The sequence below is a fragment of the Dermacentor albipictus genome, chromosome 5 (assembly GCF_038994185.2).
Source record: "Dermacentor albipictus isolate Rhodes 1998 colony chromosome 5, USDA_Dalb.pri_finalv2, whole genome shotgun sequence".
NCBI lineage: Eukaryota > Metazoa > Arthropoda > Arachnida > Ixodida > Ixodidae > Dermacentor > Dermacentor albipictus.
In genome coordinates, this window is record NC_091825.1 from 113,598,244 (window position 1) to 113,615,546 (window position 17,303).

The window sequence follows — 17,303 nt, forward strand, 5'->3', positions numbered from 1 at the left end:
TGCATGTGCGAGTTGCCACTTCAGTTGGAACTGAACGGTCTTTCGGCCACTTGAGTTGGTAGCATAGAGCTTTGTTCAACTATGGTGACCAAGAAGGGACCGTCTTCTTGGTTACAGAAAGTCAGTCGTGTGGAATTAAGAGCAACCGGGTGTAGCTTACATTTTTTTAGAGATTAAGAGAAAGAAATTGAATTGGGCAGACCACGTAATGCATAGAGAAGGCAACCGGTTGGCCACTAGAGTGAAAGAATGGGCCCCAATGGATAAGAATCGCAGTTACCCAACGAATAGGAATCGAAAGTGGAACTAGACGACAGGTGATTAAGTGGTCTGAGGAGCTCAGAAAATTTGCTGGCATAAGATGAAGCGAGCTAATGTGATCCAGCGGAAACTGGAGATAATAGCTAGGATATGCCTTTGTCCTGCGGAGACCGTAAATTTGGTTGATGGTGATGACTGTTCCTATTCCTCACAGGAAGAATATAATGTGCTTCATTGCCTTCATCTCCAGAAGGAGCAACATTCGGTGGAGGCGCTGTTTAACTTTAACATATTACCAAAGACATTTGTACTAGTTCAAAGGCGGCATGAAGACTGATAGCCTTAGGCCTCCATCACGCGGCGACACTGAACTATACCTCCGGTTTCCCCGTCCTACTGGAGTACGTCGCGAGCATCTTGCTACATATGTGCACATGTAACGATTTACACCGGTGGAATACCGGTATAAGTTGTAAGTTTAGGCGGACAGAATGCGTAGAAGGTGGCCAAACGAGGACAACTGCGATGGCCGTTGGCGTGGTGCACGGGCACAGCAAACACAATTTCATGCTTTTAACGGATGTCGCACTCTAAGAGAGAGAAAAAAAAAAGTCCAGCTGACGTGCAGTGTCAACAAGGCTGAACTTAACATAACTCTTCTTTAATGCTTCAAAAGAAAAGAAAAGAAAACAAGCTATTTCCCAGATAGAACGAACAAAGCAGCGAACTTTCCAGTCCTCTACGTGTATAGTAAGAACAGCGAAAACGTGAAAGCGAGGCTGCCTCCGGTGATTCAAGCTAGATAGCCTCGGATTCCAGCACGGAATCAGAGAAGGCTCTCAGAATCTGAGAATCCGGAAGTAGAAGCACGCTTTCTGCCACGTATAAAGTTACATCCCGCATCACGACCAATCTGGGATGTGTTACAGATGCGTGTAAACGGGATGTGGCGCGTTTTTTCTACAACCACAGAATGGATAGTAAGGACGATGATGCAACACAGTTACGACGACAGCTAGACGCACCTTGTTCCTTCACGCGTGGCTTGCTACCAAGATGTTTCGGTGCGCACATGCTGCACGATGCCTTGAATTTCGACTACAGTTGGCTTCTTGTTGAAAGCAAATGCTCGATGAACTACGACGACACGAGTATTTAACCATGCGCCAAGGTTTAAAAGTAGCAATGTAACAGAAGGGTGAAAGGGCGCACCTAAATTGAGGATATGTCAAAACTGACGCATTTATCTGAATAAATCTAAATTATTGAGTACACGTTTATCTCTACTTCGTCGATGTTGAAGCAAGCTCGGGCTTCAATCACTGCCGGACAAAAAATAGGACTTCGGATACCCCACAACTGCAGAGATTTCTAACTGGCATAAAAAATACCTTCTCGTGGAGAGACCAAAACGTTTGCACGATGAACAGCTGTCACATTGCGTTATTCAGCTACCTAAGCTTTCTTTTTTTTCTTTTTTTTTACATCTTTGAGTCACGTTATACCTGATAACCGCACTTTTGACGCCGAAGCAACGAAACACTCAACCGCGACCTCATTCGCGCGAACCTTTGTTTACATAGGGCCCCGATTTCAGCCAACACGCAAACCAGCTTCTGCACATCAGGGAGCATTCATCGGCATATGCCGCGAAGTGTGAGCCAGACACATTCCACCGCATCAGACAACGATCCATTGTGGAACAGTGGCTTTAGCTCGAACTGAAAAGCGACACACCTCGTTTTTTGCAGCATACCGCGCGCGGGACAATTTTTCGGGAAGCTAAAGTGCCAGTGATGCACAGTGCACGCATCATCTCATACGCACGCACGGTTAGACAATCTACGAGTCAACGGTAGTCAGTGGGGATTACGGAAAGAGTTGCACTTTCAGTGTTTCAAGCGGGATCGGGCGGCCAAGAGATCGAAAGAGGGAAGAAAGGCGTTCCGAGCAGATTGCAGTTAAACGGCTGTCGCTTCGATACGCCACGTCTGCGCTGGGGCGATACAGTAGATGCAAGCGGCGATACCGAAATCAGTGGGGGGGGAGGAGAGCAAGATTTTTTTTTACCTGCTTGAGGAAGGCGAGTTCGCAGTCGTCGACGCGCAGCCGTCCCCGGTGCCGGTGGAAGAACGAGGGGCAACCCCGCTCGGCGTACAGACGCCAGTCGAAGAGCACTGACGGGCAGAGCCTCGTCAGGCCGTCCAATGCCATCACCATGTCGAACGCGCTTAGGCCTAACGCCGCCGCCGCCGCAGCAGCAGCAGCCGGCGGCCGCTGGTTGCCAGGGGAGCGACGACGACACGTTCTTCTTCGACGGCACGAAGGAAAAAAAAACAGCACGCGGCGCGCGCACCAACACCAAGGCTGCCTTTCCTTCCTTTTTTTCCCGCCTTACTGGTCCGCCTGGAGGAGAAGCCAACCCTCGCGGGCGTCTCGTCGCATCACGGCCGTCGACGCAGCGGCAACATCGGTGCACTCGAGCGCAGCATCCCAGGCGCCGACGACGACGCCGACGACGACTCCGGGAGCCCCGGGCGCGCTGTCCGCCATCTTCGCCGCTTCCCGCGTCATCCCTGACCTCCCTCTCGCGGAGCGCGAGCGACTCCCCGGCAGAGCTAAATTTAGCCCGCGATCGGATCGGAGCGCCCTCAGGCACGCCGCGGCAACGCTCTCGGGCGTCGCGTCGTCCGAGCCAGAAGGCAGCTAGCGCCGCCGCAACGAGCGCTGGTGGCCTTCCCCCTCCGCCGCTGCTGCCGCAGCAGACGACGCCGCTTGCAGACGACGCGCTCCCTCGTCGCACCAACCTCGCACGTTCTCTCTCAATCCGGACGCAGACGCGCACGGCGAGACGGACCAATCCGAAACGCGCCCGGACGTGACGTCAATAGCTTGCCGGCGCGAAACCGCGAAAAAACGCGGCCAGGGCCTGGTCTGCTTGCAGCCCGAACCTCCCGCTTTCGGAACTGCCTTATTTTTTTTTTGCTTTCTCGCCGCCTCTCCGCAATACCAGCGCGGTCGATTTCCCGTCCCTCTCCACTCCCTTCTGAATCCTTCCTTTTTTTCCCCTCCATGCGTAATACCGATATACTTTTTTCCCGCGTTGACCCATCGCGAGTTGTTTCACTTCGAAGTCCACTTCGCAGCGACGATTCCGAGCAAAAGCTTTGCTACGTACCTATTTCATGGAGCGTGTGAGAGGCACTCGCAAAAAAAAAAGAAAGAAGAAATAATTTCGCTCCTACCTTCCCGACCGGATCAAAGGAGCGTGGTGTGAGGCTAAGCCTCCGTGAAAGACAAATATGCAGATAAAGCGCGGCAGCAATTCATTTTCTCACTAGATCGGGTCTTTTCAAATGCATTTCAATGAGTAAGGCAATTTCTGCAGCGCGCGCGCAGTGGTAAGCCTTTTGTGATGCAGAGAGACTGCGGCGCGCTGACTTGGAATGGTTCGCGTCCAATAGGCAACGAGGGAGGGATGGAAGTAGGGTAAGGCTTAATTATGCGCGAAAAAAAAAGAGGCCACAAAAAGAGAAGCAAGCTGCAATCAAAGAAAGGCTGAAAGCATACATTGGGTGTCAGCATAATATGCCAACAAATGGTGGGAAATGGAATTCGCGGATCGAAACGCAGGACAATACATTTTGCAAATACATTTATCGATATACGTGCTCCGTTTCTGACAAATGCACAATCGCGCCACATGGTCGATATACCGAATTTGCAAGTGCACCCCCATCGTTGGCTTCATTTCGAATCAGAACTTCCCGCTTCGAGAGAGCCAAGGATATTCTAACCATCTCGTTTGAATTTTCCCCAGTTAATTCGTGATACCTGAATGCTGATGAATTATATCTGCTTTTAGAGAAGCTTAGTCCTAGTGATTTAAGGCAACTCAGCACGTACTTGTGTGTCCTTTTGATACGCTGACAATTTCGTTTTGTGAAGTGGGCATTTTCGTCTTTGTCTCTTGACATGTTTCTCTCTTGAATTGTTACAACCTTCAAACTTCGTTCACTGACAAGTAGTTGTCCCGCGCTTAACTTCGCGTTCTAAAGTTCTCGAACTTCTTGTTGGAGTGCGTTTATTCTGCCGGAATAGAGTACGTCAACTCTGCTTATGGTCAAGCAGGGGGTGAACGTTCCCCAGAAAAGTAGTACTGAAACTATAACATGAAGCAAGATTTCAGACAAGCCGATATTCTCCCAGGTGTCAGAAAAGCAATCTAAATACAAAGGAGTAACTGTTCGTTTCGTGTTATACTCTATTTTTTTTATCCCTGATACTCCTCGATTCTTAATGAGTTCTGTCGTTTCGTGGGATGCATTCATTATCAAAACGGCGTAAAATATGACAGAAACCGCTAATACCGAAAATGGAGTGGCCAACATTTCATTTAATTGTACGGTGTGAAAGTCGTGTTTTATTCCTCTCGGAAGAGATTTGGAAGCACGTTGGTTTTCGCTGGAGTCCAGCGAGGTGTGAGAAATAAGTGAAGAGCATGAACGAAAGTTAGGACAGGACTGCCTGGTCATAGGGCTGTAATGGGAGAATACGATTATCTATTCAGAATGGAATATAAAAAAAAAGACCGCGAATGACAATAAAGCGGCACGAAATGCTACTTCAAACGTTGCTTTACAGTACGCATCAAAACCAACCTAAGAAATACTTACGCGAAGCTACCACTTTCACACGATCACGACTACAGCGCAGTGTTGAGAAGAAAACTCTTCTGATCAGGACAGCAGGACGATTTGAGAATATCACAGCTATCGATTTTCAAGAACGTTTTCAAGTGGTTCAACGCAACTTCAGCGCCCCTCTTGGGAGCGCCTAAATTAAACCAAATAATGCGCTTTCTAAATCACTTTTCGGTTTCGCACGTACGGGCAGTACGCTTCAAGTTATATACCCCGTTGAAAGCACCACCCTTGTTTAAAATAAACATACACCATTGAACAAGCAGTCGGTGATGCACTGCATGAATTTCTGCGCTGCTGGGCAGTACTAGCAACAAATCACAACAGATGAGAAAAAAAATCAGCAGTACAATTCCGGGCGATTTATTTTATCACTTCCTTTTTTGCAACTTATGAAAATGGCACTAAACTCCCCGGTTTCGGTCGCTAACTCGAACAATAGCAAAGTTGTTAAGCGCATTTTCGGCAGGCAAGACAGAATCGAAGACAAACGAAAGTGAGACAAAGCCGTCGGTCAGGTAAGCTCTTGGGACACCTACCACATCATTCTTATTCTAGCTTCGCATTTGCGCAACTCCTTCACAAGCATTAAAAAGAAACTGCAGTGCGCGAAACTACAAAACGTTGGATACAACACAGCAGAAACATTATGTACCTAACAATGAAAAAAATATGTGACCGAACTGTTATCCATAAAAAAAAACGATGAAAACATCGTGACGACATGCAGGAGACATGCGAGAGCCCGAGCATTGTTTAAAGAAAGATCAATCGTTCGCTTATTCACGGGGCTGCAGGGAAAAACAAAAGGAAACATCTGCAAGACGAAGAACAAGCCAAAGGTGCTTCGCTGCAAGCCTAACAAAACGGCGCGAGAGAATACATTCCGCATTCGCAAAACTCTAAGCGTTAGTCCTACACGCATATATATTTTTCCCTTCTCAACAGATGTAAAGCGACCCGAGATGGAAAAAAAAGGAATAAAGAAGAAGCAACAGCCCCAGGAGGACGAGCGGGCGCTCAAAGCAGCGGCAAACGGCCGAGGCACCGAGCGATGAAAACCGAGACGGCATTCAAAGCCCGAGGAAGGATTCGGCGGTCGCGCTCGCGGCTCCAAGCCTATGGCCCTCGCGGCGGCATGAATGGCGTAAGGTTATACCACGGGCGCGAGATGATGGTGTCGCATCCTCTGCGAAGACGAGCGCGCGAAGCAAATTTACAAACAAGCAAATCTACGAGGAACCCCAGAAAGAAGTACATATACAGAGGGAGACCGAGAAAACATGACCCAGCTAGCGCGAGGAGATGAACATTTCGAGTTCATCTCGACACACGCAACGACGCGTTTTCGCACAATGGAATGCGCTGCACCCGCGCTTTGCGGCTCACCGAAAAAGGATAGACAAAACAAGAAGGAAAAAAACACTCTTTCACCGAGCAGGCGGAGCTCTCGGGAAGCTAAAGAGAGAGTCCCAGAATGGGAAGGAGGAGACCAGGGGGAAGAGAATATACGAGCGCGAAAACAGTCTCGCGCGGCTTCTCCACAAAGGCGACAAGCAAGGGCGGCTTCTATCACGACAACGCGGACGAAGGCCGCCTCGGCAGTCCAATAGAAGAATACCTCCCCCACCCCCCTTCCAAGACAGCACGACACAAAAGTCGCAAGGGCACCGGCAGGGCACACGGAGGATGCTGACGGAACAGATGAAAACGGGCCCATTCCATGCTCGCACGCATACATGAAGATAGTAAAATGAGGACACAAGAAAATGATTCTCAAAGACGCCGCCTGCCGCCGGTCTCCCTTTGCGCGGTGCTACGCAGCGTTTTCAGGCGATGGTTCTCCACGCCCGCAAAAAAAAAAAAAAAAAGAAGTCGGAAAAAAAGGAGCGGCTGGATGAGATACACAAAGACGGACGTAGAAACTAACAATATAAAAGAAAGGAAACGAAACGGAGAGGAGGAAACCTACGATGAGGAAGGAGGAACAACATAACGCGAACGCACACTGGCTATCTTCTCCTGTAAAGCTGTCTCTTTGGCAGCACGAGTTTTATTGCGGAAGAGCCCACTTGCAAGGAGGGGCGGGGCCATCGCCGAATGAAGGAGAATCGTGGAAGAAAATTGCGTCGTGGGCTCTTTGTTGGACAGTGCCTATCAGGGTGTACGCGGACAAGATTACGCCCACCCCTCCACTTTTCTCCCTTCACAACCGCCCCCCTCATCTCCTCTGGCCGATAAGGTCGTGCAAGCAACTGCGACGAAGGTATTGCGGACGAGCTTTCATTTGAGTGCCGACCGCGGAGTTTCGATTAGCGTTTTGGTTTTGCCTGCCCTGACATCCGGGTTAACCCGACTTTCTACTTAGTGGGGTCGGTGGACACTGCATGGACATTAGGAAGGAGGGAATGACATGTTCTTCGGGCTGGTTTATAGTTTCATTCCTCCCCTACTTCTCTCTCTGTCTTTCTCTCTTCACTGCTTCACCTAGTTGTAGGTCGAGAAAGAAAAGTACAGTGAGTATGGCACAGCAAGCGTAGCTGGTGTGTTTCCTATATGTTCAGGCGATAAGGCTTTTTGTAATGGTGATAGTTATGAGGGTTTGTAATTGCATTTGTCGCCAAACAAAATTCAGTTCTTAGAATGACTGCAAAGGAGGAGGGAGATCTGAATACAATTATTCGTCAGCTAAGTAAATTCTCCCAATGGCTCAAAGGCTGAATTACGAAACGAAACTCAACAGAAGGAAGGGAACTTCGCCGTCCAGTCTGAAAGATGTTTATTCACCTAAGGTTCATACTATTGTACTTATCTTTTGTGTCACAAAGCGCGCAAGTAAAAACAAACAGAGAGTATTAGAAACAACGTCTATACATTATATATACAACATTCGAAGCCATCATTCGCGTCCTCATTATTAAGAAGGCAACTCCCAACTTTAGGAACAGAAAAGTAAGAGATTTCGGTGCAACCGAAAGATAAGCAAGTCACTAGTTAAGAAAGGCAGGCGTGCAAACACGGATACCACGCAGAACGAAAGAAAAAAATCATGAGCCATTTCACTCTGTGAAAGCGGATGACCAGCGAAGCTATGCAGCACACGACAAAGAGCTGACACAGAATTTTGAACAAAAGTGCGAGGACATTTATTGCTTTGGCCGGTGGTCATCGAGACAAAAGGTACGCACACACGTTTATTTTTATCCATCCACGTTCACTCGTGTTATAAATTCGCTACAAATGTTCGTGTTTTCATTTCGCGAAATACTGAGGCAATGAATTTGAGACCCAAATCACCGCACCGACTGGCAGTCGGCCAGTGCCATCAGCGCCTTCGCAGAAGGAGGGGCAGTACGGGAACGCTAGCATGATGAGCGGCACCGGAGCCAGCTGTGGAAGAAGACGATGGCTATGAACGCGCGAGCAGTAGTTCGAGTCATTGTTGCTGCTATTGTTTTTTGCTATCGCGCCCTAAAGGACCGTAATAAAGTTTTTCATCCATCCATCCATCCATCGCAGATTAGTTGACGGACACGAAAAATGCACGGAACCCTAACCCCAAACAGCTTCGCTGTAAAACGCAAACGTTATTTTAGTTCTACTTGCGTTAGTGTTTGCACGCTTTCTTTTCAGTAACACGAGTAAGGAAGTGTTAGAAACGCCTCAAGCAGGAACAATTCCTCCTTCCCTATTTTACATCATTTCTTTTTTCCAACTTGCCCACTCACCCCTTGAGTGCGCTCACTCCTTTAAGGAAATGATTGGGCAGTAGCACAAAATTGAATGTTCTCTCTGACTGCGTGCTACGTCAGTTTTCGACGCCAACAGCACGCTGCCAAGGAGCGTCAAATATACATCAACTGGAGTTAAAAACGCGACACACGTTTACTCTAGCGATAAGGTGTCCTTAGCATTCTCTTCGTTCCTAAAGCGCTGTGACGTTCACAGTACCATAGCGCAAAGCAACATCATCACTCGGAAACGAAATCCAGTAATCACTTTGATGCATCGTTTCATCAGTATCCATAGCAATTTCGACTCTGCTTTATCTGCGTTCGTAAGAAATCGAATTAAGCGATGTTAGAACGCCAACCTGCAAACCGCGGTGTTCGCAAGAGCATGTATACGTGCCGTTTGCGTTGATCTACACGCGGATCCAGCGTTAAATCAAGCGATGAGTGTCGAGAAACGACAAGGTTGGTAATTGCAGACCACGATTTCTCGGAAATCGCATTAAAGCGAGAGCGCCTTAAATGCGGTCTGGAAAGCAGGCAGGTACATAATCAAGCCAGGGCGAGCGCTCGCTTGACGGATATTTTCGGGAGAAAACGGTCGCGCATAATTGATTGAAAACATTGCCAGTGTTGGTGAGCCGAAGAACTAACTGCTAGGAGAACTCGGTCTAATGTGTGATTCACCATGCGTGCTCTTAAAGGCACTGCGATCGGCTCATTCCGTTACTTAATTTGAAGCCTTGCCTAAGTGCACAGTGAACACTCTACATATAGAGAGGCGTGGATTTCGTCACCTCTAGCAATTAGTCTGAACGGCCCCTGATTAAGGGATTTGCTATCGGTTACGAAGAAGCTTTGCGCCGGCAGCCCGCTATCCGAATAGAGCCTTACGCTGACAAGATTAAAATGAAGCTGAAAGACAGAAAAGGCCGCAGAACCGCGGGCCCGAATTCTAACTCTGCCTTAGGACTTTAAATTTGAGGCTGGATTTAAAGATGTGTGATAAATAGCTTTCCGCATGTATCTGTAAGGTAATAACCTTAACGAAATTATTTTCTTCGTCTGTATGTACGTGTCTTACCCGCATGCAGTCTGTTGCGCTTAATCCTTCATTATTTACAGAAGGATCCTGCAACCCACACTAGCATGATATAAATGCTTATCACGTGTGCTGCCCCTTAATTGTTGATTTGAACTACTAAAAGGCTACTGAAGGAAAACAAGCAAATGGGGGACAAAAAAAGAAGGAGCAAAATGCCACTGCTCTCGTTACTATGGTTTTAGTACCGCAATTACACCTGACCTAGAAATGGACTCGCAAAATACAAATTCTACATTCGTCATCCTTCTATCTATGTCCACTGCAAGACGAAGGCATCTCCCAGTGATCTGCTATTATCCTTGTCTTGCGCTTGCTGACGCCATCGTATGCCTGCAATATCCTAATTTCGCTTCAGTTTTGCCAACGTGCACGAACTGAAATTACTCATAGCCCAACAGCATACTTCACAAGCTTTTCCTTGGAATTACAACGAAGTCTTTACGAGCTCAAATAGTTATAAAGTGGAAAAATAAGCATCCGCTTGTTCGCACCTTATAAACTACAAGAAAGACCGCATCGCGGTCTTTATCATAAGTCCCAGTGAACTGAACCAATGACGCTGTAGCTCGCTAGGGGCTGCATTCTTCAAACGCAGAAGAGTTTACGAACATCCGCGCTTCAGCATTCCTTAACAAAAACTATAGGCCCACTACTCCGTGTCTAAACATCGGCAGGGCTGCCACAGTTGCTAGGCAACAAAAAGGAATAGACCGCGGCGAAGTGCAACAGCGGCCAGCAACAAAGCCTGAACGCAAACGAGAGGGCGTCAAGAATCGAAAGCACAAAAACGCAAAAATCTGAAAGCCCCCCCCCCTCCTCCCTCTCTCTTGCAAGCGAGAAAAATTCACCATCCCGAGAAACGCAACGAAATCTCCACTGGGCCAAGCAGCAGCTCAGTCAGAACTAAAAGCAAAAACCATGCAGGCCATTCCACAAGCCCACGGCGGTTCACTACAGCGATTTCTTTTTCCAACGGCGACAGACGAAGCCCCCCCTCCCCCGCCCCCTTTTCTCCCCTCTCTTTATCCCACCCCCTTGTTTTTTCCCCCTGTGTTTGAATCAGAACGAACGCCGAGCAACAAAAGAATTAGCATAATCATGCCACAGCTTATACCTCCGTTCAATCTACACGGGTGCCATCTATAGTCTTCGACGTCGTCACTTCCCTCTTCCTTCCTCATCTTCCGCGCTTCAAACTGTAACAGGAGGAGCTAGAAAAAAGAAAACCGCATCTCAGAAACACATGCCCTAATGGGAGATACGTTAGCGATAAGAATAACAATAAGACAAGAAAACTAGAGGGGTTGGGGAAGGAGAGAGAGAAAAAAAAGGAAAAATGCCTTGTTTACGAACCGGCGCCCGACCGAAATTCTTTGCGAACGCGCTTTGCTTAGGCCAACCAGGCTTCCTTGCGCATTTTTTATTCTGAAGAGCACAGCAGACGCAGACTCCAGAAAGAACAATGAGTAGAGGAAGGAGTAGGACGAGACTGAGCCGGGGTAATAAGCACTCGGAAAGTAGGCGAAGAAACGGGGAGAAGGCAAGGGGAGGTGAGTGGAATAACAAAAGCCTTCCGAGCAGTCTGACGTCTTGTAGGAGAAAACAAACCGTGTGTGGCGAGAAGCAAGAAAAGATGGCAAAGAAAGAGAAAAAAGAACACTTACGCGCCTCCCTGCTTCTTTTTTTTTTTTATTGCTTCGAGCCTGCATGCGCTTTCTTTAGGACGATGAAACAGTACATAAGAAAAAAAAGAATAAAGTGATGGAAGCATTCCGGACGCAGCCGCGGGCCTGAAATTCTAATGACGTCAGGAGAAAATTCTCTGCGCCGAGGAAAAAAAAAAGAAGGCACGCGCTGATAGACCGGCAAATCGTAAGCTGAAAGAGGAATAAGAGTAACACACAAAAATACAGAAGCCCTCGAGGAAACGAGTGTGAATTTGGACCACAGGCAACGAGGCGCGAAGGCGTGAAGATAAAATTTTTGACAAAGGACAAAAATAAAATGGGCGGTGAAGCTTCGAACCGAGTGTGGAATGCCGTTGTGAATTGAGTAAAACAGCGAGCTGTGGAGAGAGAGAGAGAGAAAAAGGAACAAGCACATATCGCTGGATTATCGAGCGTGGCGAAACCTGCGGTGGCGAAGTCGACCGAGAAGCAAAACCATCAGAGGCGACGTACTCGGAGGAAAGGCTGTTCGCGTACGTTCCCGCGTTCGTAGGCATGAGAGTCTCACACGCTGACTGGCGAGAAAGAAAAGGAGGCGATGGCAAACGCCGCGGGGCATTCCATTCGAGCCAGTTGCACCGGCTTACTCTTCTTGACTACGTGGGGAAGCTTTCGCATTTTTCCTCATTCTCCTTTCGCGTCCCACTTGTTCGTCGATTCGATTTGTCCATTGCGATAGCGAGTTATACTTAGTGTTTCGATCCCCTTCTTCGTAAAACGTCATGTGGGAAGCCTGCTAAGCGTCATATGTGCCTCCGAGATGTTTACTCGCACTAAATTTTCGCTTGGCATAGGAACTCATGCGTAGTTTTTTGCCTCCTGTCTGAATCTCGCGCGTGACGTGTGCCTGTGAGACGCGTAATAACGCAAAATTTAGCTTCCGATGGCAAGTTGCTCGATGGATTTGCACTGGTTCGTGAAGCCTCTTGTCTGAAGCTTCTGGAGTGTCATATGTGTATACTCGCAAAAAAAAAGTTTGTGGAAGGCGAAAAGAAAAAAAAAACGCTGTGTGTACAGAAATCTCCTTGAAGCCTCTCCTTGAGCCTGTTGTTTCTATTTTTTCTTCATTGTGCATTTCCATACGGGCGCTCGCGTAAGTCGCTAGGAAATGTGTGTGCAGGACTACTCTCATACAAACAAACAAACAAACAAACAAACAAACCATACTACAACTTCTCTACAGAAAATCACATCCACTAACGCCATAACGTAGATAAACGGGAAGAGAAAGGATTAAGATTAAGCTTGGTTGAGAACTTTACTTTCTCATTTAATGTACCAAAAGTAAAGGCATCCACAAATTTCTTTTTTTTCTCATTTATTAATTTTTCCCGGCTCCAGACTGATGAACGCGCCTTTTCTAAGGAGAAGAATAGGTCAGGACAACAACCTTACCACCTTATCGACCGAATACAAACGTATTCGGTCGATAAGGACTAAGGACTAAATAAGGATAAGGACTAGGACTAAATTTCCGGCTGGAAATAAGATACGCAATTTTAAAAAAAACTTACGGTTTAAGAGCAGCTCAACAAAACATTGTCCTGCAAAGAATTCACAGCGGCGTAAAAAACCCGAACTGGTGCTTCTTTCGCAAAACTTGGCTGAAAGAGAAAATTCGGAGCTCGTGAGTAATAATTAGTTGACGTGTACGCTGCAGAGAGCACAAGAACACGGCGAATGTCCGCTTTGAGGGACGAGGTAAGCCTTCTTTTCATATTCTTCCTTCCGTCTATTGTCTTGCTTCCAACTTCCCATCTGAAACTCCGCAAGTGTCGAACAATTCTTTGTTATTGGCGGTCACTCATGCATCGTATGTTCCCACATGCTCAGACGTGTCTCAGACATTCCGTGACTCCTGTACATATTATTCATGCGCTAATGACGCATGCAAAAAAAACTGAGAGAGAACTATTGAAACCGCCACCACAGCACCAAGTTGGAGAACAGGTCACTCGTCTGAAGAAAACCGTACTTGCCACACAGGCTTCATAGGTTCACTAAATATAAATGTTAAGATGAGCTTGCTTCATAAATTGTTGCTTCATAGTATTCTTATCTTGTCAGAAACATGGAAGGTGCGTCTCGCCATTACACATACGGTGTCATCTGGCACGAGCCCACCTTTAATCCCCGAGCCCACCCTTAATGCGTTCCACGCGTTTACCGAATGGAGCGGGTGCCATATGGAATGCGCATTTCGGCGCCATGACGACCGCGTAGTTATCGCGCCAACGGCCGGGGCAAACCGGACGCCTAAAATACGTCGTAAGCGCGCTTCGTGTAAGTTCCGCTTTAATGAGCGAGTCAGGTGTTGTTTATTACCCTAAGACGTACGAGTCTGCTGCGGGAATAAACTTAAATCCCAACTTTGCCAGATAAAGTTGCTTCACTGCGAAGCAGTGCGAGCCAGAGGTGAAGCACATCCCTCGTTCGCGGTGCACCAGCGGCTCTAAAAGCGCGCCACGCGTCTGGCTCCGCGGTTGAGTAAGGAAGTCTCTGGAGCCTCATCGCTCACAGCTTACCCTAAAGCGCAGCAACAAGACTCGAGACTGCGAAGTTACCGAAACTCGGAACGAGCACGGCTCGATTAGCGAGCGTCGTAAGTACGGCATTACGTCAAGGCCTGTTTCGTCTTTCGAGCGGCCTCGGCGGTTCCCACCACCAGACGGTTTAACGCGCTGGCAGCGAGTTTTCGTGAACAAAAATAACAAGAACAGAATGAGAGATAAGCAAGTACACGCGTGCAAAAAAAAGAAAGATATAGGGAAGTTGTTTCTTAGGCGAATTGGGAGTGGAACTACTCCAAGAATCATCATCATCATCATCATCATCACCATCATCATCATCATTAGTAGTAGTAGTATTAATATTTCCCTATAGACGAAAATAAGGAGCCCGATTTGCGATGTCAGAATTGAAGCTAATAGTTGAAACGTGTATTCATTTAAACTTGACTACGATGCCTTCATGCCAATACTGGCTTTATTTTTTTTTCTGAAATGTCAAAGCGAGCTTTGAATGAGTCGAAGAATGACAATTTCACCATCTTCGGATTAATTCATAAAACGTGCTATGACAGCACATTAGTAAATGCGCCGTCAAAATGGAGGTTAGACTGCGCAACACCAGCGTGAAGCTATCTTCGCGACGCACATGAGGTTCTTCTGGGCTGGTTCCACGACGCGGTGATTTGCCGGACGACGCTGAAAGCGTTTCTGGAACGGAATATAAACCGGCACATCGGAAGCATACTTCTCCTTCTCCTCCTTCTCCTCCTCCTCCTTCTCCTACTCATCCTTCTCCTACTCATCCTTCTCCTACTCATCCTTCTCCTACTTATCCTTCTACTCCTCCTTCTCCTTCTCCTTCAGCAGAATTTTGCTCTGAGCTATTTGGCGTGTGACATTTCCGGATAAATAAACGGCGCAACACAGACTAGCACCGAAATACACATACCAGAGGATAAGCGACATTTCTTCTTCTTTCTTTCAAGGTCCCTGTGGATGAAGGCCTCTTCCAAACTTGTAGACTCCCAGACTTCCGAACTGCCGGGCTCTTGCACTTTGCCGGTACCAATCTACAGTCAGCTGTTGAGTAACATCCGGCGTTATCAGCCAAGGCTAAGTTTAAGACAGCTCAGATATCAAAGTGTGCTGTGGCTACTTCGCCATACGGAACAATGTTGAATCGCTTGCTACGTTGGCACCAAGGAGCGTCTTTCACCGCAGGTGACGTCGTAGGCAGTATAATAAGGCTTTCATTTCCCGGTGTTCTTACTGCTGTCGGACATCAGCGCGAGAGCGTAAGAAGCTGAGAAGAAAGAGTAGAGTTTTCTACAGAAATCACTAGAGAGAGAGATAGAGCTACTGCACTGCAGTTGTTAAGCTACTATATAAATTATGGGTGCTACATGGATCTGCCCGAGCGTCGCGTCTGTGGCTTCCGGCGCACTTGTAGTGTTGAGTGTCAAGTTTTATCTCCCCAAATTTCCAAGCAATCATATTTTATTAAGGCTGATTCTTGGGCTACTTCGTGCGGTTGACTCATAATGGCAAAGCCTTTAGCGCAATCGAAAAAGGCAGGGACGTGACAGAGGCACAGGACAGCGCTGTCCTGCGTCTCTGTCACATTTCAGTTTTTTTTATTTGCGCTAGATCCTTTGCCACTAAGAGTAAATCATTTTTTTGATAAACTGATAAAAGCAATAAGTTTGTTTCACGCCCATATTCCCAATCATTGACGCAGCGTTTCATTTACTACGTGATATTTTCGTTAAAAAGATGATCAAGTTGCAAAGTCACAAGGCCTTCTTTTTAAAGGCAGAAGGACGAAGTTGCGCCCATTCGTGCACTTCATTCCATCACTTCTATGCTGCACGGGGCCGCCGCAATTTCAACTACCGCAGACACTAGCTCCCAGTATGCGCTAGTAATTGCTCCGGAACACCCTGTGGAAGAAGAAACGGGGAGGCGGGCAGGCAGGCACGGGTCGGGTCGGCGACGTACCTCGGACGAGGTGAGGTAGACGCGCGAGTCGGTGCTCTCCAGCGACGCCTGCGGAAAGAGGGCGTGGTTGCTCTCGACGCTGAGCGAGGACGCCGTGCCGGCCTGCGACAGCAGCGTGCTCCGCCTGGACGACAGCGACCCGCCGGCACTCAGAGACGGGCCCGCGCTGCTGGGTCTCCCCGAGGACGCGGCCAGCCCTGCGCCATGTTGGGGGGGGGAGGGGGGGGGACACACAAGGAGAGCCATACGATGGGACACAGAGAATGCCATTTCCCGTCAAAGAATCGTTGACACTGGTACAGTCTAAACATGGCTAGTAGAAGAAGCAGTAGTAGTAGTTGCAGTGGCAGTGGGGTTTGGCTACTTTAGTACCATGAATGTTTATCAACTAGTCACTCTGTCCGTCCTCCTGCAGCAGTGGTAGTAGTAGAAGTAGTAGTGTTTGACCTTCAAAACCATGAACATCTACCAACTAGACCGGGTCTCCACCCTTCGGGTGTAGTAGTAGTAGGGGAGGAGGAGGAGGAGGAGGAGAGAAAAGAAAGGTACCGATGTCAAGTAGTAGCGCATCGGTTCGATACCCTACGTAAGGAAAATGGGATTAAAGAATGTAGATAGATGGATCGATTAGATAAATTAGATTAGATATATTAGATTAGATAGATAGATAAATTAGATTAGATATATTAGATTAGATAGATAGATAAATTAGATTAGATAGATAGATAAATTAGATAGATAGATAGATAGATAGATAGATAGATAGATAGATAGATAGATTAGATAAGATAGATAGATAAGATAGATAGATAGATAGATAGATAGATAGATAGATAGATAGATAGATAGATAGATAGATAGATAGATAGATAGATAGATAGATAGATAGATAGATAGATAGATAGATAGATAGATAGATAGATAGATAGATAGATAGATAGATAGATAGATAGATAGATAGATAGATAGATAGATAGATAGATAGATAGATAGATAGATAGATAGATAGATTAGATTAGATAGATAGATAGATAGATAGATAGATAGATAGATAGATAGATAGATAGATAGATAGATAGATAGATATATTAGATTAGATAGATAGATAGATAGATAGATAGATAGATAGATAGATAGATAGATAGATAGATAGATAAATAGATATATTAGATTAGATAGATAGATAGATATATTAGATTAGATAGATAGATAATAATAATAATAATATATGGGGTTTTACGTGCCAAAACCACTTTATGATTATGAGG

The 17,303-nt window shown here is 46.9% G+C and overlaps 1 protein-coding gene across 8 annotated transcripts in view; it reads right to left on the reverse strand.

Annotated features, from left to right (window-relative positions):
* The window catches only part of sif (still life), a 251,444-nt gene that overhangs the window by 86,407 nt on the left and 147,734 nt on the right, over positions 1 to 17,303 (reverse strand). For all 8 annotated transcript variants that reach the window (XM_065454834.2, XM_065454836.2, XM_070538773.1 and 5 more), the window contains one exon: positions 16,036 to 16,232. In XM_065454834.2, coding sequence (XP_065310906.2) covers positions 16,036 to 16,232 — 197 coding nt within the window. The remainder of the gene's footprint in view (positions 1 to 16,035; positions 16,233 to 17,303) is intronic.